This window comes from Mytilus galloprovincialis, chromosome 12, assembly GCF_965363235.1.
Source record: "Mytilus galloprovincialis chromosome 12, xbMytGall1.hap1.1, whole genome shotgun sequence".
In the NCBI taxonomy this organism is placed as follows: Eukaryota; Metazoa; Mollusca; class Bivalvia; order Mytilida; family Mytilidae; genus Mytilus; species Mytilus galloprovincialis.
Genome location: NC_134849.1, coordinates 44,731,460 through 44,758,049, shown reverse-complemented (window position 1 = coordinate 44,758,049; position 26,590 = coordinate 44,731,460). Strand labels below are relative to the sequence as shown.

General features: G+C 32.4%; 2 protein-coding genes across 2 annotated transcripts in view; both read left to right on the top strand.

Moving 5' to 3' along the window:
* LOC143053896 (uncharacterized) overlaps positions 1-12,837 on the top strand; it is a 28,924-nt gene extending 16,087 nt beyond the window's left edge. Inside the window, exons 8-11 of the mRNA XM_076226688.1 lie at positions 1,008-1,087; positions 4,649-6,097; positions 6,902-7,009; positions 7,928-12,837. Coding sequence (XP_076082803.1) covers positions 1,008-1,087; positions 4,649-6,097; positions 6,902-7,009; positions 7,928-8,413 — 2,123 coding nt within the window. The 3' untranslated portion in view covers positions 8,414-12,837. The remainder of the gene's footprint in view (positions 1-1,007; positions 1,088-4,648; positions 6,098-6,901; positions 7,010-7,927) is intronic.
* A 10,140-nt stretch (positions 12,838-22,977) lies between these two features.
* On the top strand, positions 22,978-26,210 carry LOC143053678 (uncharacterized). Its single transcript, XM_076226468.1, has 2 exons — positions 22,978-23,803; positions 25,653-26,210. The coding sequence occupies exons 1-2, from the start codon at positions 23,720-23,722 to the stop codon at positions 26,208-26,210; spliced, it is 642 nt and encodes a 213-aa protein (XP_076082583.1). The 5' UTR covers positions 22,978-23,719.
* The last annotated feature ends 380 nt before the right edge of the window (positions 26,211-26,590 follow it).

Below are 26,590 nucleotides of genomic sequence, written 5' to 3'. Positions count from 1 at the left end.
TTCTTTCTTATATGCCATGTAAGGTATGTTGATTTTTTCAGTACAGGACACCAGAAGGTGTTGCTTTGACATGCAATGATTGTCACTTTATTTGAACTTAAGATAAAAGAGCTGTGACCACTCGAAATTGAGGAATTTAACATAGAAAGCAATGGGGCCATTAATTAGTGGTGTACTTCCATAAGATTTACATGTATGATAATGAATAATATAACAAACAAATGACAAATAAAATGAAGAATTAAAATGGGGAATGTGTCAAAGAGACAACAACCAGACAAAAGAGCAGACAACAGCTGAAGGCAACCAATAGATCTTCAATGCAACAAAAAACATACAAGAAAGCTTACTTTAGATTTTAAAATGGCATAGACAAACAATATGAACAGAATTTATTTTGTTTGAAATGATGATTGAAATTAGTTCAGATGAAAATCATCTAAACTTGTTTATTGCAATCAATGTCAGGCCAATCAACACAAAACACATTCTTCAATCTTATTCAATACTGAAGCAAATAATTATAGTAAAATGGCCACACACAAAATAACAAAATCAATCAGAGTTGTCTTTCCATGTTCAGGATATGAAACGCTAGTGTTGACATAGTTTAAGGCTACCTGTTAAGGTGGTACCTAACACTACAGGGAGATAACTCTGTAAAATCAGATAAACGTTTTAATTACGTTGTGTTGTTACAAATGTGTTATGGGAATATAAAGCTTCTCAATGATCAAATTTAGTGTTTGTCAAACTCCTATATAACCAGTGTAATTTTTCTGATAAAACGGTTGGTTCAAATTTTTTGAAATTTTTATATTTTTGTCAAAGGGCCAAAGTGAATACTTTGTCAAAATTTTATGAAAATTAAACGAGCCAAATTAATTTTAGTGAAGGTGTTGGGTACCACCTTAATCCTCATTTTGTAATTGTTTTTAATTGAATGTTGGTTTTTTTTACAGAAACATAGATGGAAATATATAAACTATGTTATTGTTTCATTTCAGTTGAGCAGCCATATTGGTTGATAGGAGAACCCCGAGTCCAGTTATCAACTTCAGAGTCCATGGATAATGAAAAAGCAAAGGTAGGAAGCAGGGGAGTTTTTTTGAAAGAGGTAAAGGAAATATTTTGGGTTTTGTTGACTCACCTTGGCAAAGTAAAAAAGAAAGACATATGTGCTGTTTCTATTGGCCACAGGGGTGTCAACAATGTATTTACAGTACAGGTAGGGACTTATTTTTATGGATGCCTTAATCCGTCTAGATGTCAGACTGGTCGGACAGTTGTCCCAGTGTAATAAACACCTGCTGTGCAATATCCAAGTGGAAGGTCGTAAATCAATCTGTACCAGCTTGATTAGAATTAAATTTTACCTGTACAGATATATTAGTATTTATGGAGGATAGATAAATGTAAAATATTGTTTTGTATTCAAAGAGAAAGAATTAAAATTAAAATTAAATATAAGAAATAAAATTCAAATTAAATATAAGAATAAAAATTAAAATTGAATATAATTTTATTTTTTTTATAATTTGAAAATGAAATAAAGACGATTTTTAACAATATATTGTGTTGCCAATTATTTCAATAGTTTTGTGCCAATAAACTATTTTGTATTTGTATTTGTAAACCGTAAATATTTCATCTAATTCAAAATAATAAGCCTAATAACAACCAAGACTGTTTTCAATAGAAGTTTAAATCAAATTGTTGAGACTTCAATCCCGTAAATTATACGAGTTTTCGTTGATGGTTATATTATTTCCCGCTTTTAACGTCCTGTTCCTTTATATGTTATTATAAGAAACTCAATTTTAAGTATAAGGCCAACATATCGTATTTATGAAATATGTATAGGCATTGTGAATTAAGTTATTTTCCTTTTGATACAACTTTCCCCGTCGGAGCCTCTACATCTATTCACACCTGTCAATCATTTCTCGCAAGTGAAACATTTTGGTCAGACAGATCACTCGTGCTTTCTATTTTGACATATTTCCCGTTAATCTCTTTGAAAGTCAAACAATTGGTTTCCTTTAATACAATATTTATAACGCCGAGATCATATTTCGATTCCTATTTTTTTTATTTTATTTAAAATTGTTGACACTCGATATAAATATGCCTTTCTATTTTCATGTCTGAAATATTTTATGAAAATCGCCGGTGTTATAAATATATTTTACAAATTTTATCAAATCGATACACGAAAATCAAAGTTTAACCTTATATAGTTTATTGACTAAATGCACATTTATACCCCAATGGGGTTGAAGGCTAGTCGTACTAGTCATGATCAGCTGTCTTTACTTTTTCGTCGTACTTCTAGTCATTCTAAAGCTCGCGCAGTCAGTATGATTTTTTAAATCGATGTTGTATTATTTCCGAAGTTTAAAGGAGGTCTCCAAATATATTATTTAAATGGGAATCCGGGAAATGACTGATAAAAATAAAACAAAAATAGTTAAAGAAGACTAAATCGTGTTTTGATTATACATGTATGTAAATCGATTAAATTTCTATTCTGGTAAATCGATCAAGAGCCTCAAAACTAAAACACAATAAATGTCAATCATTCAACATCAAATTTAATCATGAATGAATTTTCCCACGGTAGGTCAGTAAGGTCACCTGTGTTTACTGTTACGACATTTCCCGCCATATAAAAATCTCGTGCAGTGGACAAAATCGATCTTTAATATCTTTTATTAGCATTCAATATTATTGCGAGTGGAGTCAAGTTAAAGTTCAACCACGTGCAAACTGTTGATCACTGATATGTGTATCATGGAATTGTCTTTTCACGGCAATTTTTTCTTTTTAGATTGCTATAAAAAATATAACATACAAGTTTCCTTTTTTACATGGATTGTGCGTAAATTAATATTATGCAATTAAGTTCGGGATTTCGGGATTAACCCTTTCGGGATCTGGGAATTCTTTTTTCGCGATGTCGGGATTTAAATTTATTTGAATTCGGGACCTTGGGACTTCGTGTTTTTAAGCCCGGGATTTCGAGATCCGGACCCATTTTACCCCTACCCCCAAATGCAGATCAATTATATTAATTTAGCATAATGAACAAACACGGAAATCTTAAAATAAACTTATGCCCGGGAAGAATCAATATTTTCTTCTAGTGTTATTATTTGCGTTCTATTTTAGTCATACAACACCAACTTTCGGACAATATTTGTTTACAGTAAAAAGTAAAAACTACAAAGAATCATCAAGCTACTAATAATATACAAGTGTTGCTCACTGTAATTATTTTTATCTCGGAACTGACACAACAGACTGAATATTAAATACAAATTATAGAAATATTTTGCATGTGACCGCGTCAAACTCAAACGTATGCAGCAGCACTTGAGACAGCATTCTGCTAATCAATGGATTTACGTGGAAAATAAATCAGTAAAATAAAAATAACCGTAAGCTTCAAGAAATAGAATACATGTAAAAATATATATGTTTAAAAAATTTATGCAAACAAATAAGAAAAAAAAAACCGAAAAGGAACATAAAATAAAAATAATTTTTAGGAACAAAGAAAATAAATATTAGCAGTTGAAATATCAAAACCATAATTAACAAAAATAGGCTATTTTTATTAAACAAAGGTTTCTCCAGTACTTCACTTGTAAAAATATTTTATGTCAAATACGATGTAGAACTAATATAATCAATAAAATGACTGAGAGGGTAAAATTACAGGTAATCTGATTCTGAAATCGGTGAACCGTAATTCTAGCAACACGGATTAAGATGAAAGGACCATTCACACCTGGATCTGTTGTTTAATGAACATACTACCTACCATAAAAATGTCGGATTATTCATATCCGACTAGACGGATTAAGGCATCCATAAAAATAAGTCCCTACCCGTACTGTATTTGTGATTAGGTCAATTTATAAGGAACCACAAGTGGAAGGTCAATAATATTTGGTATGCAGTTGAATTATCATTGGCACATATAAATTCCACATAGATTGTTTGGCCCACACTTTAAGTCATGGTCTATTGACTTTGAAATTTTTGCTTTGTTTACATGTACTTTCTTGTGATTAGGTAAGTTAATGTGGAACCACTTGTGGTAGGTCAATGATATTTGGTATGTAGTTGTATTAACATTGGCATATCTCTATTTGACCCTGAACCTTCAGTCATGATTCAATGACTTATATTTTGCATAGCTTTCATGTTAAAGTATTGCTATTCTAATTTCAACAGTTGCATTTTATGATCAAATTAAATGGCAGGCAATCTTATCTCTGTATTAACAGTTTATTTGATTTTTTACAAACATTTTTTTTGTCAAACTTCACACATATAAGGCACATCTTCTGACTTGCCTTGACAAAGTTGATAGGTCAAGAGGTCAAGGCTATGACATGCTGTTTCTGAATGTTTTGTATAGTTTGCATGTTAAAGAACTGTCATTTTAATTTCAACATTTGCATTATATTATAAATATAAAAAACAAAAACAAAGGCGTAACATATCTCTGTCAACAGTTTATATGTCATTTGTCAATAATTTTTCTTGCGAACTTGCATATTTATAAGACATTTTTGTTAATTTTTTGGAGTAGGTGAATTGTTTTATTCATTTTAAAAGTTTCAATATTTATTTTTAGATTTTACCACCAAGCAGCGCCTCACTACCTGTTGGCAATGTAATGGTTGTCTCCTCTTCTCCAGAGTCTGTATGTAAAAAGATTCTATCTGACACAGATAATACAGATTCATCCAATATATCCAAAGACTCAAAAGCAGAGACAAAAGAGAATTTACCAGAAAAATTATCTAGTGAGAAACCAGAAAGACCAAAAGATCTTTTTGTGACTGTTCCTCTTGGTGGATACATGCCTCCAATGAGGAGAACTCCTGGTGTTTCACCAAAACAACAGGGACAACAGGGGTCATTTGACCTTGCTAAGCTTTTTAAATTAACTGAAAATGCAGTTCGAAATTCAAAACAAGCACTTCGTATTGAATCTCCAGCATTTCAGTTCAGTCATCCGTTTCCCAATATGGCTACCATAACAAAAGATGGGCTTGTTGTTATGGCAACATCACCTGGAAACAATCCAAATGAAACGATATTGGTAGCTAGTATAGAACATGAAATCGAGATTGAAAGTGAGCCAATCAAAAGTCAAGAAATAGAATCAAAAATGATAAGTGATGTAGGAAAAGAGGATAGAAAAGTTTTAGAAGAAAAATATGTAACATTGTCAGAAAATCATGTTGACGAATCAGATGATGTGGAATTTATCAAAGAAGTTACAGTAAAAACACACACAGATTTAATTCATGAGAAAGCCGTATCACAAAATCTTATTGCGTCTTCAAAAGGAGGAAAATTCATATGTGAAATTTGTTCAAAGAGATTTCAAGAACACCAACAGTTAATTTTACACAGAAAAACACACTTCTTAGACCAATATTATAAATGTGAAAAGTGCAAATTACGATTTACGTCCAATGATCTACTTAAAGTTCATGAACAAACCGAGTCCCATTTGACTATGCTACAGCAACCCATCATTATACCCACCTCTGCAAATCCAAGACCATTCAAGTGTGATGACTGTGATATTGCTTTTAGGGTTAAAGGTCACTTGGCCAAACACCTGAGGTCAAGGGCTCATGTCTTAAATTGGGAGCACCTTGGTAAAATACCTCATGGTACATTCCAAAAACTAGAACATTTCATCGGAACATTAGAAGCATCTGATTCAGCATTATTTCTGAATTTATTGCTTGAGCTTATGAAAAACAGAAGTGAAGATACCAGTGCAACGTACCAGTCAAGTAGGAAAAGTAGTGTTAGTATTGAAAGTGGAAAACTTACACCTACATCTAGAAAGCGTTTTCTTTCTTCACCCACAGAGCTAAGCAAAAATGATCTCTCTCCTAGTAAACCAGTTGCTGTTGAAGTGAAACAGGAAACAATGGAAATTGATAATACAGATGCTGTCAAGGATGACAGTTCAAAAGGTCAAGCAGATGAAAGTTCTGACAATGGACCACATCTGTGTGGGATTTGCAGAAGAGGGTTTATTAATTTGGAACATCTGAAGGTAATTCTCAATGAAAAAATAATTTTAATCATGATTTAGGAAGGTCAACAATTCTGGCTTGTACCACCCCCCTCCCCCTTTGAAGTGGACAGGTGGTTTCTATATTTTTTAATAAAAATGGAAAAAGGATATCTGGTATAATTGCAACTTAAACAACATTCCACTAAAAATTTATAGGACACTCAAAACTTAAAACATCTTAGCTGCATATAATGAGGCATACATCACAATCACATTCTTCAGTCTGCGCCAAAAACTTTTTCATCTACTAGTCCGGAAACTTAATATCAAAACCTGTCCATATATGACTATATAAAATTTAGGAATTTATTACTAGTCCGAATCAATATTTACTAGTCTGGGGCATCGGACTAGTGGCTAACGGTGCAGACTGTTCTTTGATTATTTTATTATGTGCAAATGCAATCCAAAGATGATGCCTATACAGAATATAAACTTACTTTTTAAAGGAAAATACTGAACAAGAACTTTCTGTGCATACAGGTATTGATAACAAAATCAAGCAATTGTAAAACAAAATATGGCTCTGATTAGCCAGGAGATTGTACACATGTCAGTAAAGGTGTATAATTGAATTTTGTGTAAAGAAAATACAACAAACTAATATTTAAAATAGCGTAATTAAAATACAATATCATAACACAAAAACAAACAATTTCATATTATGATTTTTTTTGTTGCTCCTGTTATAAAAAATGCAAACTTGTTGTTTAATAACTAGATTTTATTTCTCATGGAGACTCTAAGTTATTGATGAAGCATTAAACAAATTATATTTTTCAGAATCATTTGATAATTCATGCTGAACTACGACCTTATGTGTGTGAATATTGTGATGCAGGGTTCACAAACGCACAGTCACTGAAAACTCACTTACAGTCTCATGCACAGGTAAGATAAATGTTAAAAAAAACTACCATTTGTAAAAATTTTATCCAGATGACCATTTCTAAAACTGATTTCTGTTTATATTAGTGAATGTTTTTGCCAAAATAATTCAAAACTTGAAACCTTGCATACAAACTTTAAAATTAACTCAAACATTATAAAATTAAGGAGATGTGGTGTGATTGCCAATGAAGCTACTATGAAAGATAACAAAGAGAGTGAAAAAAATATGCAGTTCTAACCAATATAGAGTTGAGACATGTCACTTTGTCTGACAAACATCTCTTTAATCAACTAAAATTGAAGAAAAATTGAAAATCACACTATTTTTGAAAAAAAATGACTGTTAGAATGAGATGTATACACCTTTTATCTTGAATGGTGTGCATGCTTCTCTTTGCATGCTGCATAAGAAAACTTCATACTTTTTAACAATTGCATGCAAATTCATAAGAAGGGTAGAGAGGTGTTTTATCATTTTGAGGTGTAAAAACTTCAAATAATGGGTGAAATGGAAGAAATATGACGGTAAATTATTATGATTATTTATTAAACTAAGACAAAATTTTGGCACTTACCGCAACAGACTGAAAAACAGACAACGATTTTCAGCCAATTTTCTGAATTAAAAAATGATTTCAAAGAAGTATTTCTTAGTAATTCTTTGACTGATTGCCCTAAATTTGAAATGTCAGCTATTCATCTAAAATGAAATTGATTTGATAAATATTGTTTAAAGCTGCAGTTATCTGGTTTTAAGTAGATGTTTAAAAATGGTGAATATGTGTACGCCTTAGACAAAACATCAGGAAATTTCAAATAGCCTTAAATCTCTAATAAAATTTAAGAACGGCATTAAAGCGGATTAAGTTCTGTTTAATATCACTATATACATGTATCTTTTCTTTCCTTGATTGACAGGCAACGCCATATGTGTGTGGTTTATGTGGTAAAACATTTGCACATTCTGATGTCCTAAAACAACATATCGATCAACATTTGAACCAGCAGCAGACTGTTCCTATGGTAACAAAGTCAGGTTCAAAAGATGACACAAGTGAAAAAGCTTTTGCCATGGAAACACATTCTAACTCAACAGATAGTGAAGCTAGGAAAAAGGAAGATTTTGTTTCCATGGAAACAGAAGTTAATGATGTTACTGAATCAGATTCAGGAAAAGATTATTCGACTCCCATGGAGTCAGTCTTGGACAAACACACTGATGATCCCAGTGTGGTTGCCTCTTCTTCAAGTGCTATAACTGAACACACACAGCAGACGACAGTTTCTCTTGTGACCACTTCTAAAACAGACATGAAGAGTCCACCGGAATTTGAACAAAATTTGGAATCAAAATATACATGTGATAGTTCATTGGTGAAAACAGAAAATTCAGAGGATAAATAAAGGGCACAATTCTTTACTCTTTACATTCCAGAAAAGATGGCTTCGAATCTTAATTATGTTGATTTTTACTGTACTTTATAATGATAGAAATTCTTTATTTAAGAAAAATTAGGATTCATATTTAGCATTGAAATCCTTAAAATTATTAGACTTAGAGACTGAATGTTAAAAAAATATTCTTTAAAAACCCTTGAGAAATCATCAAAAACTTCTTGCAGAATTTTTTGTCAAATGACAAGTTTTAATTTCTGAACTTTTATATACTTCAAATTCATTTTCTTTCATATAAAATAACCCACTGTGTAGAGGAAATTATGATAGTACACACCTGATTTTCAAACATTAATTCTAAAATTATCAAAATACATTTTATTTTCCCTTAATTTCATCACTATATTATTGATAAACACTGATCATATTCAACAAAGTATAAAAATACTTCAGATTGTGAAAGTCATTGTTTTTACATCATCACAATGAGTATGTACCCTAGCTAACTGTGTTTGTGGGTGTCTGAGAGACATGTATATTATAGGAGAAATCCAATCCATACATAACATTACGATTAATTCAGATTTGTTTTTATGTAGTAGTTAAACATTATGGAATACTGTAAATTTAGAAATTATTGTGATGTTTTTATACGACGGCAACATTTTTTCGGGGTTCCTATAATGCTAAGATGTCGTCCTCTGCATCATCGTCCGAAGACACATTTGGTTTCCGGACAATTACTTACGTTGAAATGAATGGATCTCTATGAATCTTTTGAAGAAGGTTCAATACCACAAAAGGAAGGTTGAGATTGATTTAGGGGTTGATGGTCCTAACCATTTAGTAATTAGGGGCCTAAAGGGGCCTGAACCAAGCATTTTTCTAGTTTCAGAATAATAACTTATGTAGAAGTATTTTGATTGCTCTTAGATTGAACCACACTTGTATGTAAGTGTATGGATCTGTCTGCCATTGTAAGACAAGTTTTTTTATATGAAATAAACAGGACTTTTCTCAATATCGCAAAAAACTTAAGTGACAAAATTGCAATAACTTCTTAAGGTGGTACCCAACACTTTAACTAAAATTAATATGGCTCGTTTAATTTTCTTAAAATTTTGACAAAGTATTTACTTTGACCCTTTTACAAAAATATATAAATTTTAAAAATTTGAACCAACCATTTTATCAGAAAAATTACACTGGTTATATAGCAGTTTGAAAAACACAGAATTTGATCATTGAGAAGCTTAATATTCCCTTTACAACACAGTGTAATCAAAACGTTAAGCTGATTTTACAGAGTTATCTCCCTGTAGTGTTAGGTACCGCCTTAATTTACAGTAACTGCTTGATTAGGAAAAGGTAGAAGACAATAAAGATCAGATATGACCTTAGGACAAAAAAGTGTGCAAATAAATACAGAATAATATCTCTTTTTTCAGCACAGGATAGGATGGTTTAGAGCATAAAACCACAAATTAACCTGTTTGTGTGTAGATTTTTATTTTTCTATGTCCCAAACATATACATCATAAGGTTGGCATGATATTGTCATTTTACTAGATTTTATCACCATTTTTGATATATACACAAAGCATTAAGCAAACCATTCTACGAATCCTATAGCTACCTATTAAAGGAGTAGGTTCAGTAAGACCCCTTTTTGGCCCCAAAATAAAGCAGTTTTACAAAATTGTTAAAATGTAAACCTTTAGTTATTTATTGGACAGTAGAATGCTTCTGCTACATAAATATGGGCTGTTTTTGACAATACAATGCACATATATCCGGTACTAGCACCATTAAGTCATGCTAAATTACTGAAATCCTCATAATTCTAGCATTTTAGTTAAATTTTAGACGGTTTTCGTGTAAAACGAAAGTGGCCGCATTCGTGTTCATCCTTAATATTGAAATGTAAGTTGTATTTTATGATAATACATAACATATATAAAGGTTGAGGATGAACACGGATGCGGCCACTTTCATTTTTACCAAAAACCATCTGAAAAGTGACATTTTTCGGCATATTAGGTAGATTTTTCATATTTGAGCTTGAATCGGATCGTTTTTAATGACTACATCTGTTAAAATCTTTCACATAAACTAATTAATTCAAATAAAATAGACACTTAAGTGTTTAAAAAGTGGTCAAAATCTTTCGTCAGATGAACATGAAATTTGAGGCCAAAATCGGTCCTTACCGGACCTACTCCTTTCAAGAAATTTATATACTCAAATACTCCAGTTTCAAAATTATGTGAATGCATACAATCTTTGTACAATCATATTTGTCAAGAAAATAACATTAATTATGCATGGTGTATCAATATAGTATATATTCTTAATATTACTCTATTTATTTCACTTGACTGGGCAGAGTTTAACCGATTCGCTCACAATAAACCAGTCCATCTATAGATAGGTGTTTTAGGATAAATTCATCAATGAAGTGTCCAGCCATTGTTTTGTAAATTCCTTTGATGACACTGATAGGCGATTAGAAATCAGTAATAATTAAAACAGCAATCATCCTTACGACACACATCTTCTAATAGACTGTCCTTATGCAAATTAAAACGTAAGCTCCGCCCGATCAGTTGAAATAACATTGGTAATAAATATCAATGATGTCATTGTCAAAGTAATATTTAAAGTTTGAATTATCTCCCTTTGTACATACAAGTACAATATTGCCCTTTCATTGCAATGTTTGATTTTTGTCTTGCCTGACAAAAGTATAGCTTTTCCAGCATTGATAACATTATCGTAGGCAATATATTTTTCTTGGCCTTGGGTTGGTTTGATAAGAACTACCTGTAATATATCAATGATATTTTGTATGATGTTGTATTAATAACAGTACATATCAGTTTGACAACAAGTTTGAGTCTCCCTCCCCCCAAACCCAACCCAACCCAACCCCAGTATCCTTAAATATTATATGTTATCTTGAGGGTAAATTTCATGTCCTATCCACCATGTCCACCAATTTTTACTCTATTTTTGTTTAAGATGTGCCAAATTTTCTTCATTGTATCCATGTGTATGATATGATCTGCAAGCTTTTTTTTATTTATTTGTTGAGTAGATTTTTGTGTTCAATCTTCACTTGATTATACAATTTGAAAGTATTTGTTTTGGAAATAAAATACTAACAACATGAACTCATATGCAATTTTAAAAGGCATTATTTAAACTTTGTGTTGGGCAGTTTTTTTTTTGGTTGGACAGTTTCACTTTGTATGGTAATTATAACCATTCTAACAAGATTCATTTGATCATGCTAGGTTTTCATTGCACCAGGTTTGATAGAATGTATGAAGAATTCAGTGAAACACTCAAAATCATTTTATCATCCATTTATAAGGGAAGTAACTCTTGTGAATCACATTAGAATGTCTTTGAGCAGGAATACAAATAATTGTTTTAAAGCTTAGGCCTCAAAATTTGAATACTTATTACTTTACTAGTTTTACAAAATTCACCTCACACAGTTAATTTGTTAGCTAAATTATCAAGTAAACAATGTTTAGTTATAAAAATACATCAATTTAATGAATGGATGATCGATCTCTGTATATTTGAATTCTATGTGCTATCATTTCCCTCTCCCCATCCACCTATGGATCCATCGAGAAGTGCTAGTGCTACTGTCGCTTTTATTTCTGGTTTGTAGCTATGTAATATTCCTAAATATTAAAGCAGACAGTTATCTACCCTGATTAATATATTAGGAAGAATAACTTATCTCCCCTGTGTAACCTTATGAAGGGAGATAATTTATAAACTATGCAAATTTATAAAGGGAGTTAATTTATAACTTATGTAACATTGTATTAACTCCACTTTGTAGTTATATTAACTGAAAGGTATTATTGTCTGGTGTTTTTATTGATTTATCGTGCCAATCAGGTTCACAAAGGTTGTAATTTAATCGTAGATATTATATTTTACACATTTGTCTATTCAGATAAAAAGGGGATGGTACATTTTTGGACCAAATTCATCCAAAAATCAAATGTATATTAAACAATATTAAATTACAGAATCAAATGTTGAATTTTTTAAACTTAAAAAAAAAACGATTTAGTTTTGGTTTAAGAATATCTTTCACAGGTTTCACCATGATAAAATAAGTGAAAAAATTTGCAGAATTAATTATTTTTTAATACATCAATAAATATTTTGCATAACCTCACTTAGAATATATTATATATAAAAGTTCATTTAAACAATTCTAACATTGAATTGTCTCCCTTATTTAGATACCATTGTTCTATTATCTCCCTTGTTAAAATATCATATTATTTAATGAGAATATGTATGTGCAAGGCATTAAGTGCTGAATTATGAGTATACTATTTTGTTTGTTTGTTGCAGCTTGTTACATTGTTGTTATTTATATTAAATTCATCACTACAGTGTATGTTGTTTTTGTTACTAGTTCTTGTTGATGCACTGGATCAGATGTCTTGTGAAGTTGATAACTACATAGGTATAAGAAGATGTGGTATGAGTGCTTATGAGACAACTCTCCATCCAAGTCACTATTTATAAAAGTAATCCATTAGAGCTCAAAGTATGATCAACACGGAGCTTTAATTGGCTCACAAGGAACAGCAAGCTATAAAGGGTCCCAAAAATAACTAGTGTAAAAACCATTCAAATGGGAAAACCAAAGGTCTAATCTATATAAAAAAAACAAGAAACCACATCAACAAAGGAAAAGTACTTCAAAAGACATATTAACATAAGTGAACATGCTCTGAACAATAAATTTGATCTATGATACAATGTAAATACAAAATCAATGATTGTCTAAAGAAATGGAGGTACACAATGGGGATGGTTTGTAAGGGTAACTTTATGGCAGCCTTTGTCTTGGAAACACCCTCTTTCAAAGTTGTATTTTGTATGCCCCAGCTGTAGCAGAGGGAGCATTTAGTTTTACCCTCATTCGTCTGTAAATTTTGTGTTCATCAGGGAAATTGGTTGTTGTTATTAAATTTATTTTGCCTCAACCAAATATGAAATTTTTCACAATACTTATTACCACAAAATTTGAAAATACAGATTAAGTTTGAATTTTGGTGGTGTCATTTTTACCATGCTAGAGTTATGACCCTTTACCAATGGAAAAATTGCTGAATTTTCTGTTTTCATTCTCTAACTTAAGTTTGCCTCCACCAAATGTTATGCAACATAATTATTACTTATTATTCAATTAACCCTGTTTCCGTTTTCTAAGTTGACTTTTAAATTAGTTTTCCTCAACTAAATGTTATGAATCTTATACACAATGTTTATTTTTAACCACAATATATGGATCAAGAATTTTTTCATTTTTACAGTTCTTGACTTAGACAAGTTTGCGTGGTAAGGTTCATTGAGGGGGCAAGGGGGATCCAATAACAGCAAAAATTTTGATAAAATTTCATTTGTTGATTAAACTCCATCTAAAAAGTTTTACATTATGTTTTGTTAATTTTTCCTGGGCACCAGAAAAAATGCATCAAACATAGCATAATGAAGATTGGCTCCCAAAATGCTAACAGTCAAATTTTTGATAACAGCAATACATTCTTACAACAATAGATAACAAACAAAAATAAGAGTCCTTTAACAGCTAACAAGGAATAAATCAATAACAGCTAACAGCAAACGCATTTTCAGAATAACAGATAATAAAGAACTAAATTGTCCCAAAAGAGCATAGCAGTTTAAAAACCCCTTGTCCCCTCTTCATTCCTCAAATACGATATGCGACTGGTCAACTATATTTAGTGTATGGAATAATTAATATGTTTTATTCGTTCATATGACTTTGACCCTCAATTGATCTATCATTGATCGAAGTTCCTATGTTTGGTTAGGTTAGATTGTTATATACTGTAAGCAATATGCCAAAATTACTTGGGCACCAAATAAACTATGGAATAATGGTGAGCTGCACGTCAGTCTGGCAGGGTTCATCATTCTAGGTTAAGTGTTTGGTGATTTTGTTTTTTTTTGTATGCCCCATTTATGAGAATTATGTTTTCTGGTTTGTGTGTTCGTGCGTTCGTCCGTTCGCTCGTCCGTCCGTCTGTCCTGCTTCAGGTTAAAGTTTTTGGTCGAGGTAGTTTTTGATGAAGTTGAAATCCAATCAACTTGAAACTTATTACACATGTTCCATATGATGTGATCTTTCTAATTTTAATGCCAAATAAGAGATTTCCCCCATTTCTCGGTCCACTGAACATAGAAAATGTTGCGGATTCGTGTACTGGGAGCACATTCTTGTTTAGACCTAGATTATGAAATAATCAATTTATCATCAAATGTATGGTCTAGCAAACAGATAATCACTATAAAAACACCCAAGTAATTATCAAAAATCCAATGATGCATCTTGAATACTCATCTAAAAAGGAAACTGCTCAGCGTCTGTAGGTGTTGTATTTTTTTTTATCAAACTTCACATGATGTCAGAAAGTTGTATTAGCATTTGTACATTTCATTTTCCTGACGATAACTTTGCCCTGCCCCCTCAACAATGCTCTATTAACTATTGAACTTGAGTTTTTTTGGTAATTATTTTATCTCAAGGGTAATCACAATAAGTAAGTCGATGATATTTGTAGGTAGGCAATTGGCCGTTTCGAAATCTAATGCATCCTGGGTAATATTTTCAAAAGCGTACACCAAAGCGTTTTGATTGGTTTAAAACGTCCTAAAAAATCGAAATTCAACCAATGGCGTAACGTTATTTTCACTTTGGGGTACGAACAATGAAATTACCCATGATGCTTTAGATTCTAAAACGGCCAATTGTATGAGTACTGGCACATATCATTTCGATGGAGATATCAATAATCATAATATAAAAAAGAAGATGTGGTATGATTACCAATGGGACAACTCTCCACAAGAGACCAAAATAACACAGAAATTAACAACTTTAGGTCAGCGTACGGCCTTCAACAATGAGCAAAGCCCATACCGCATAGTCAGTTATAAAAGGCTCAGAAATGACAATGTAAAACAATTCAAACGAGAAAACTAACGCCCTAATTTATTTACAAAAAATGAACGAAAAACAAATAGGTAACAAATAAACAAACGACAAGTAAGTTAGGTCCTGTCTCAGTCATTGCCCCATTTTTCCGTTGTCTTAAATCTTTTGCATAGTTTACATGTAACATTGTTTAATGACATTTATTTTCGCACAATTTAAATTAAGGCGAGTTAAACTATCAAAGTTGCATACAGGCGAGGCATATGTATGTGTCAACAATTTAATTAAATTGTATAGGACGTCGTTATTTCATATCTTAAAGCTTGCTTTCAGCAACTGTGAGCATTCTTTGAACTTGTATTATTTTGTGTAATTTTTTATTTGTCTATGATTTATCCAGAAATGCTCATCAGATGTCGTAAATACTGTGTTTGCTTTGATGTTCTTTTGTGTCAATATGCCACTTATTTTATTTTTCGAGACTTTAACTCAAATTTGAAAAAAAAGACATTTAAAAGTGGTACACTTGTTTTTATTAAATATTGAATTGGTTTTTGCAAAATATTTAAAATCATTGAAATCTCTGGTTCATGCAACCAAGAAGTTGACCAGTGTAAGAAAATATTCATACTTTTTCTAATCATGGATCAAAGTGTTTGATGTTTTGAATTAAGAAGTTTTAATATTGACAAATGCGATATTTTACAGTCAGTTTTAAAGTCTCAGACTTTGCACAGTTAAAATATATTTACCCAAACAGACAAAATTTCATTAAGTTTTCACAACAATAGGTTGAAAATTTAAAAGCACAGATTTTAATTGATTTGTAAACATTATTTGTGAAAAATATTTAAATTTTTAATTTAATGTATGAAAAACAAATTTTATAACAAAAATAGTTCCATGTTTATCATTTATATTAGGTTTTATATCAGTTAATGTATTTTAGTACATAAAATTAAGGAGGTTAACTATGTTATAATCATAAAACCTTTTATCAATTAAACGTGCTATTTAAAAGTTATTTTGTAAACAATTTGTAGTTTGATGCTTTCAAATTTGTTTGACTTATTATTTTAAATTAAAGGGGGTCACAAAGGAAAACTTTATGCAAAAGTAGACCAAGAACAGTCTGGTTTCCTTTCCTAACTTACTACTTTACCAGTCGTGGTTCCAACCTTGGTCAGCCTTTTTTCTTTTAGTTTGGTAACATTTGCACGCTTTTTCGCTTGCATGTTTAACCTATTTTAATTAAAGGGTTCACAAACGGGTATAATATATGCTTACCTTTTCGATCATTCGTCTCAACTCGGCTGATTCCGTACCCTCATCTAGAAGGATAGAAGGAGAGTAGCGGATTCTACCGAGGATTGCCGAATGCCTTTTCGATATTACCAATGAACCAGGTTTTGGCCCTGGAACAATACCAAATGAACAGGAATTGCTTACCATCCCGTCACGCCTGTGTTCAACCATCCGGGTTCTAGTTGCGTTTGTATTGTCCTATCGTATAGTAATTAAGGACCCAACCGTTGTTTTATGTCGATTCTGCAGTCTCTAACTTTAAAACATCTTGGTGTCTGCATATGCTATTTTTTTTCAGAATCAAATAACCGCCACTGGAATATGTGTCGCGTACAAGGGAGAAAACCACTCAAGTAAATGAATAAATAGTGATGCAACTAACTTACTTAGTACATCGAAAGTATACGTTATGGTAAAACAACTAGTTCGACTTAGCCAGCAGTTTGCATATGTGCAAAAGTGTTTCACTCCTATTACTTAGTCCTATAATATAAGACGTTGCAGGTTCATATCATTTACATCATTCAGCGCAGTTTTTATTGGATATTTTTTTTTTTATATCAATGTTGAACCTCAACGTGTTCAACATTGATAGTAAAAAAAAAATATCCGATAAAAAACGTTGAATGTAAATAATATGAATCTGCAACGTCTTATATTATAGGGCTATCCTATTACTGTAAAATCGCTAAGAGAAGTGTTACAGAAAGTTGCATGTTCATTCGCCACTCAGTAGTGTGTCCTTTACAAATTAAGAAAGAAAAAAAGTCCATTCGAGAAGTCATGCCAAAAGACTAAGTTCAACCTGGGACATACCATACTGTTTTATAATAGTCCCAGGTTCAACTCTGTCACCCTTTGCATATGTACAAAAATTGTTTCTTCTAAACTTTTTCACTCTTCATCTTTAAATCGAGCGGGGGACTCCGTAATCGCTCTGATCTCTATCCTTGACCTCTATAGTCATCCAAGTTGTTGGTGGGGTTCGTGTTACTCCGTCTTTAGTTGTCTATGTTGTGTTTTATGTACTATTGTTTACTTTTGGTCTGTGTCTTTTTAAACCATGGAATTGTCTGTTTATTTTCGACATATGCGTTTGAATACGGTCCCTCTGGTTTCTTTCGCCCCTCTTTTAATGATAGTTTTTCATATTGTACATAATTGTTATTGTTGATTTTCTTCTTCTTGATCTTTTTTCCTTAGGTCGTTGTGGTTATCTATTCTCCTCTTATTGTTTGGTTTTTGGCTCTTTATCACCCTTGATATAAGTTTCCTTGCCCCTTTTTAAATCAGATTTACACGTTCTTCTTCAATCGATCTTACAAGTTAAACCTCTTCATTTATTCTAAGATAGTATATACATTAAGTTTTGTTTGCACTTGGTTTTCCAGTGTACGCCCAGACCCATGCACCGAAAATTCAAAATGAAATATACAACAGTTAATGATGTATTTTAGTGATATTTGAAGTGGGTCAGAAAACGAAAAACCTATCATAAATTTGTAAAAACTCTTATTCTTAAAACCCTTTAAAATAGTTTATTACTTTTCGATAGTTTGATTTATCTTTCTAATATTATATTTTATATTACATTTATTTAACAGTTCATAGACTATTTAAATGTATTTACAACAGTAATATATAAGATCTTTTAAAGATATTTGATTTTTTGTCATTTGTGCATCATTTGATGAGGTAATATATTTCGATCAAAGGATCTACATATCGCTTTGAAATGATGTCAATAGATTCATACGGTCTCATTTAAATTACACCAATTCTAATTTCAACAACCATTTCATATTTTCATATATTGTAGTCTACTACAGTAATGCACATTAAAATACACATTTTTGCTTTCGTCGACTTGCATTTAAACTTCTGTTGATAGTTACAGTGTTGTGTTTTGTACGGAAGCCGTAAGGGGACACACAAAACATTAGAATTTTTTTTTTTTAATTCGAGATCACGATAAAACATTACCGTTTTACCGAGATCTCGATAAAAAATATATCGTTATCTCGATAAAACGAAATTGTTATATCGAGATCTCGATAAAAAATATATCGTTATCTCGATAAAACGAAACTGTTATATCGAGATCTCGGATTATTAAATCGTTATCTCGGTTTAATATATCGAGATCTCGATAAAAAATATATCGTTATCTCGAGAAAACGAAACTGTTATATCGAGATCTCGGATTATTATATCGTTATCTCGAGAAAACGAAACTTTAATATATCGTTATCTCGAGAAAACGAAACTGTTATATCGAGATCTCGGATTATTATATCGTTATCTCGAGAAAACGAAACTTTAATATATCGTTATCTCGAGAAAACGAAACTGTTATATCGAGATCTCGGATTATTAAATCGTTATCTCGGTTTAATATATCGAGATCTCGATAAAAAATATATCGTTATCTCGAGAAAACGAAACTGTTATATCGAGATCTCGGATTATTATATCGTTATCTCGAGAAAACGAAACTTTAATATATCGTTATCTCGAGAAAACGAAACTGTTATATCGAGATCTCGGATTATTATATCGTTATCTCGAGAAAACGAAACTTTAATATATCGTTATCTCGAGAAAACGAAACTGTTATATCGAGATCTCGGATTATTATATCGTTATCTCGAGAAAACGAAACTTTAATATATCGTTATCTCGAGAAAACGAAACTGTTATATTGAGATCTCGGATTATTATATCGTTATCTCGGATTGTTTAATCGAGATCTCGGATTGTTAGTTATCACGTGTTAACTGATTACAAGATGGCGGATCAAGAGGTGGCAGGCAACCCGGCGGAAGGAGTAAGTATGATTTGTGTGTTTCAAAGCTTGTTTGAATGACTGTTCACTCGATATGCATGATAAAGAAGCCCGGAAAGTTACTTCCAATATTTGATGTGATCAGGATGTTTCACTATTATAGGTGCATTCACATAGGAATATATGATACGGGTAAGAAATCTGTATGGCAATATGTGAGTGAAGCAATTTCACAAATTCGTCAATTAGTCAATTTTTACAGTAAACAAACATGTCTTATGTAGAACTTGTACTGTTACACCACTGTCCTAGGTTAAGGGAGGGTTGGGATCCGGCTAACATGTTTAACCCCGCCACATTATGTATGTATGTGCCTGTCCCAAGTCAGGAGCCTGTAATTCAGTGGTTGTCGTTTGTTGTTGTGTTACATATAGAAAATAAGAGGTGGTATAATTGCCAATGAGACAACTCTCCACAATTAACAACTATAGATCACCGTCCGGCCTTCAACAATGAGCAAATTCCATACCGCATACTCAGCTATAGAAGGCCCCGATATGACAATATAAAACATTTCAAACGAGAAAACTAACGACCTTATTTATATAAAAAATGAACGAAAAACAAATATGTAACACATAAAACAAACATATTTATTTTTCGTTCATTTATTATACATTAATTAGGCCCTTAGTTTTCTTGTTTGCATTGTTTTACATTTGTCATTTCGGGGCCTTTTACAACTGACTATGCGGTATGAGCTTTGCTCATTGTAAAAGGCCGTACGGTGACCTATAGTTGTTAATTTCTGTGTCATTTTTGGTCCCTTTTGGAGAGTTTTCTCATTGGGAAGCATACCACCTCTTCTTTTTTTTATATGCGTATTTTGCGATGTACCTAAACTATTTCAGTCAAAAATATAGACCCTATATATAGTTATGAGATATGATATATAAAAACGATTTCCAAAAACTCTTGGTAAAAAAGATATACATATAATAGCTTGAAAATTCTGAGACAAGTGATCACAAGTGCCTATGGTGAGTGTCAATGTATTTATGGGTTCGTATATATATGGTATATGAGGCTAATAAAGTTATTTCTCTTTTAGTGTATTACTCAAATTCTTATTTTATTTCAATGTGTTTTGTTTTGTTTCGGTTATTAATTCGTTTCGTTACGTTTCGTTTTGTTTCATTTCTTGTTTTAATGGGACCCTAACATGCATGCATTTAATTATGCAAGCATGGTCTTGTATTGTTTATTTAAGTTTTGGGATGGTTAACTTTCTGTTAGTAAGACCCGTTACGGCCTGTCTTTGAAACTGGATAGGCAAATGCTCACATTAATCTGTCACGGCCGAAACAATGTGCTAATATGTCCTCCTCTACAGCATACCTTATGGTGATGCTCCTTAGTAGGAGGTATTATACAAATACAATAAGGTTCGTATCTTCCCCCTTTATTATACTTTCCATGAACTAGGTAAGACATGTTAGAATATAGCGTATTTTCACCACTATTTTTGCAGAAGTTTGCAGTCACTTCGACACATTCAAGATGTTAAGTTTTATAAAGGACCGACCATTTAAATCTTAAACAGGGGGGCTTTTGTTTAAAGTTCCGAAACAAACAACACTTATTGCGATCCTGAATTTTCAGGAAAAAGACTAGTCAAAATAATTATGACGTCTGGCAAGGCTATTTTAATTTTTTTTCTGGGACGCCTTTCTACGTCTATGACGTCTGGCAAGGCTTTTTTAATTATTTTTTTTTCTGGGATGACTTCCTACGATGTAGGATTAATTAAAATAGCCTTGCCATAGGAAGGCGTCCCAGAAAAAAAATTAAAATAGCCTTGCCAGACGTCATAATTATTTGGACTAGAAAAAGACTAATTTGATAGAGGATCTTTTCTGAGGTGGCATTATTATGCTGTATGCAAAGATCTTTCATACAGAATAATAATGCCACTTCAAAGAATAATTAAATGTTCTGGCATTGTCTCACCAACGTTATAAATCCTTATTCTTACTGAGAAAAATAAATCAAATCCCCCCCCCTCCTCACCCCGGCATTTCAAGTTAAAGGGTAACTGGACCGTTTCACTCTAGTTACATGTTCGCCCTGGCCTAGGTCAGTTTGCGGTGGGTTCGTTCGCCCATGGATTTCGTTCGCCCTAGGTTCGTTTCCAATTAAAAATACTTTAGTAATTGTGAAGTCAGCTTCAACTTTTTCTAAAAACCCTGTAAGTTATATCTTTAAGATCACCCTCTGTGTTTAAAAGCAGATTTATCTCATTTGGAAAGGAATATGAAAGAAAAATATTATAATTTGTCTATTATATTAAGATAAGATTATTAAACAAAGGAATCTTAAATTATTGATTATCCCTGAAATCATATTAGGGAGTTTGTATAATAATCATTAACATGATTAACATGTTCAGTGAGTATGTAAAATCACTGGTCATTTTCAGGGATTATATATAATTACTAATGATTTCAGTGATTCTACATATTCCCATAAAAATCAGGGATTCTACATAATCCCTGATTATACAAATTCACTGTAACATATATACATAGACATGATACATGTAGATATAGGAAGATGTGGTGTGAATGCCAATGAGACAACTCTCCATCCAAATAACAATTTATAAAAGTAAACCATTATAGGTCAAGGTACGGCCTTCAACACGGAGCCTTGGCTCACATGGAACAGCCAGCTATAAAGGGGCCCAAAAATTCGTAATGTAAAACCATTTATATATTATGAAGAGAAAATACATGGTGTCTGTTCTCTCCGAGTTAATGTATAAAATGTATAAATGTGATCAAATACAGAACACGATAAGTCACGACACACCTTGATTTAAAGTCTCAATACAGTAAAACAACTTTATGAAGGGAAAAAAATCACAAAGCACACAAACGTATATACATGTAAAACAATTTAGACAATACAATAAAATTGTATCACAGTGATTATATAACTTGCAGATAAATTAAATGATAGAAAATATACAGCAAAAACAAGATAAAAAGTTGGTGGAATTTCCAACAAACAATAAAATATATGAAACATGTATGAAACATCAGAGTGAACGGACATAGGACAAACAAGAAGTAGAGTGAACAGGTCCTAGGGCAACGTGAATTAGAGCAAACAGACCCGGATTCAAGTTCAAATATCCCTAAAGGACCGACCATTTTAACTTCAGGGGGCCTGACTATTTATAATATCCTGAAATTTGAGGGGGGGAATTATTTGTCCAGGAAGGGTGGAATAAATTGATCTCAACATGCTCAAAGAGAAAAGTGGGCCTCAAAGGTACAGACCATTTGATTTTTCTGAGGGGGGAGAGGGGAGGCATCTGGGTTTTCTTAGATAAAATTATCCTGGCCCTAAATTTGCTGGGGAAAAAAATCTGGGTCCACATGAAAAGCCAACCCATCCCCCACCCCTGAAAATCAAATGGTCCATGCAACAGTTCTGCCCTTCTCCAAAATAGCTGGATTAACCGTAAATTCCTGTATCTTGGGAAAAACATGCTTTGTTTCGATGTGTGCAATAAATGAATAAAATTTCACGCACTGAAATTTTCTGACTCAACAGAGTTTTATTTGCCTACTGTCCTTTCTGTCCAGATTTAATACACAGACAGTAAGTGTGCATTCATTGTGACATGTCCACAATCTATGTGCCATCCCGGTTCCGTCAATCTCTGAAAGCAGAGGACTCCCTAGATCCACATTCTCACTACTGACCTACAGAACTAGAACTCTGTGCTATGGATATTGCGGTTCCGTGTGCCAGGATACCCGGCGTGAATATGAAAAAGTCTGAAGTAAGCATGTTTAAGTCAGTGCTGGTTGAGTATAACTTAATCAGCCATAACACCAAAAACTAAAGTAAAGTTTTCCATACGATTATCTGTTTCTCAAAATGGGGAACATCTTTTCTCCCATTGTTGGCGAATTTCCATATTTTTGCGCAACGGCCTGATTTAATATTATTTAATTGAATTCAAAGGTATGTGTTTTCTCCATGGAAGAGTTATTGCCCCTGATAAGCGTTATTTATCGATTTTTTAAATTTTATTGTTTTTATTTATTGACTACTGCCCTGGATTTTTGCTCATCAGTTCGGTAATTTTGTTATTACTCTTGATGTTATTATCATATTGATATTTGTCTTTGTTTTACAGAAAGAAATGGATGACTACTGTGAAGTATTTGAATTTTTAAGAAATGGAAATGCATCAGATGAATCAATACAAACAATTGGAGAAGAGAAGGTACATTATCATTATTACATGTATATTCACATTTCAATACACAATACTACATTATAATTGGGGGTACTTTATACTACCTCAGGCATAGATTACCTTAGCTGGATTTGGCAAAACTTTTATGAATTTTGGTCCTCAATGCTCTTCAACTTCGTACTTTATTTGGCCTTTTTAACTTTTTTGGATTCGAGCGTCACTGATGAGTCTTTTGTAGACGAAACGCGCGTCTGGCGTATATACTAAATTTTGTCCTGGTATCTATGATGAGTTTATTTATACTTTCACAGTTTTAATCATGTTTATAAGCTCTTTAAATTATTTTGCTGGAAGTTTTATGGTATACAAATGTCTGTCTATTTGTCATCCACATGTCACACTGTTAATTAAGGCCACGCTGACTATCAACGGGAGCCCTAAAGTAATTAGATTGTCAGTCCGTCCAAATTGTGTCCGCTCTACATGATTGTTAACCAACATGAGAAAGTGTGTTGCATACAAGAATGCATATAATATGCATATGAATTTAAACCAATTTGTGTCCCCATCACAACTTTCTCTTGTGAGCTCACCTGGACCGAAGGTGCTTGTAAGCTATTGTCATCACTCAATGGTGTCCATTTTGTTTATCTGTTAAGTTAACAAAAGTATGAAGCCACTAAAGGGATTTAGACGAAACATTGCCACAATCCTCTTTAGGGTATATTTTCTTAAAAAATTGTGTCGCACATAGCCATTTTCCGAAAAACATGGCTGCCGTTACTAAAAAATAGACCTTGGAGATGTGGACAGCCTATTTGGCCATATCTGGGACTATTATACTAAAAAATAAAAAAAGGCAAATCCAAACTATCACCTATAAATATGACTTTACAACAAACCGAACTTGCGTAATTCTTTTCAATCAAAAGTTATAAGACATTTTATGAATCATATACTTTTTTCCACATCGTCCCCACGCTATTTTAATCCTGAAAATTTCAATTTTTATATGTTAATTTTTACAATTAAGGCGGGATTTGGTGATTTATATTAACTGTCAAAGATCGGGATATCTTTTATCATTAAAGTAATCATGTTTATGTTAAGGATAATCATTACTAATACATTGTAACTATAAAATAGAAAAACAAATTACCGAAATTATAAGATCAAGGCACGATGTCACTGTCAAAACAATATGGCGTATCAATAAATAGCGCAGGTAAAGTCTCGTTCTAACGGCTGTGATGTAGATATTATTACACTGATTGGTGTAACGGTTTCCAGTCCCGTTAGTATTATAGTCCCAGGCCATGTAGAGACTAAAGGAGTCAACATTCCTTCTACCGAATTAGAAGATCTGCTAAAGTCTCCATTGTACGGCAAGTCGTACGACAATCCCTTATTTGGGGTTTATCCCCTTAAACTTCAAAATTGACCATATTTGCTGTTAATTGCATATATTTTGAAAATGGTATTATTAAAGATTATTACATGGCATTTTCCATATCGGCCCAATTAATAGCCAAAGACTCTCATATCGGACCAAGGGCTTTAGCCCAAGGTATAGATATGGGTCAAGGGCTGATAATAGGGTCGATATGGAAAATGCCATATTCTTCTTCTTCTTTATTCTTTCCTCCACTATATAGATCTGGAGTACCAATACTTGTGTAGTGTAGCATGGGTAAGCAACTGAGTAATGTAAGCAACTGTGTGCATGTACAGGAATAATTTACAGTGAATAATAATCTATTTATCACATATTTAGCAATTGAAAAAAAATGAGCTAAAAAGTAAACATTGAATAAAGAGTGTTTAGTTGTTTAATTTCTTTGTTTTTGTACATTCGTTCTTCATTCTTTATTGAAAGCTGAAAGGGAATGACAATGCCAAAAAGCAAGAGAGGAAGATTGAAATTGGGTGGTTTGATTACGATTACAGAAGTAGTGAATATCGTCAAGTCAGGACACTAAATGGTGGAGGCGTAAGATACATCAATGCACCGAAGACCTGGATGCAAGATGATATCCTGCAACATGGGAAGAAGGTATTTTTCCTGAATGGCAAATCAGAAAGAGGAAACGTAACAGATTTTCAATTTGAAGTCAGAAATTTTATGGGAGGCAGAATGGACAATGATTGCACAATTGGAGACCTATATACTTTGACAGGATCAAAACTTCTACGATTTTACATATACAGCAAGAAGTTACCAACAACTGCTGTGGGCTGTTCTGAAATGGAATCTCCATCCGATGATAGTTTACCTGATCACAAATTACTACAAGTAAATAAACAAGTCGCTAACTTATCTTCTGATCCATCAAATGAATCACCTCCAAAGACTTCATCATTAACTCCACAAACAGTCCAGCTAAGAGTTCAAGAGTTTATGAAGACAAGAACCCAACAGTTGCAAAAGTGTTGAAACTTCTAAAGTTTCCTGATGTTCTTGAACTCAAAGAACAGATTGTGGCTGGTTATCTTTAAAAGTTTATAAAAAGTTTAGACGAGAAAGGACTTCAAAACTTTATGCGTTTTTGTACTGGATCAAACCTCCTGAAAGTATTATCGATATGGGTCAACTATCCATCATAAACATATTAAAATCTTTGACCCTGTAAAAATCAAAAGGGTCCTGGTCTTAACTAGGTAAACATAATCTAAAGGGTTTACTAACAATGTTCAAATGGCTTGAAATAGATCATGAGGTTAGACTCAGTATTTGTAAAGCAGTAAAGCTATCAAAATATTGGTCAGCATATTAATTACATTGCTCCAATGTCTCGTCTTGGGAGATATGTCCCT

What these genes read in the sequence shown, in the direction of transcription:
- LOC143053678 (XM_076226468.1), top strand. Translation starts at nt 23,720, where the DNA reads ATGGATGACTACTGTGAAGTATTTGAATTTTTAAGAAATGGAAATGCA. An exon ending in AAACAATTGGAGAAGAGAAG is followed by an intron (nt 23,804 to 25,652) that starts GTACATTATCAT and finishes CTTTATTGAAAG; the next exon opens with CTGAAAGGGAATGACAATGC.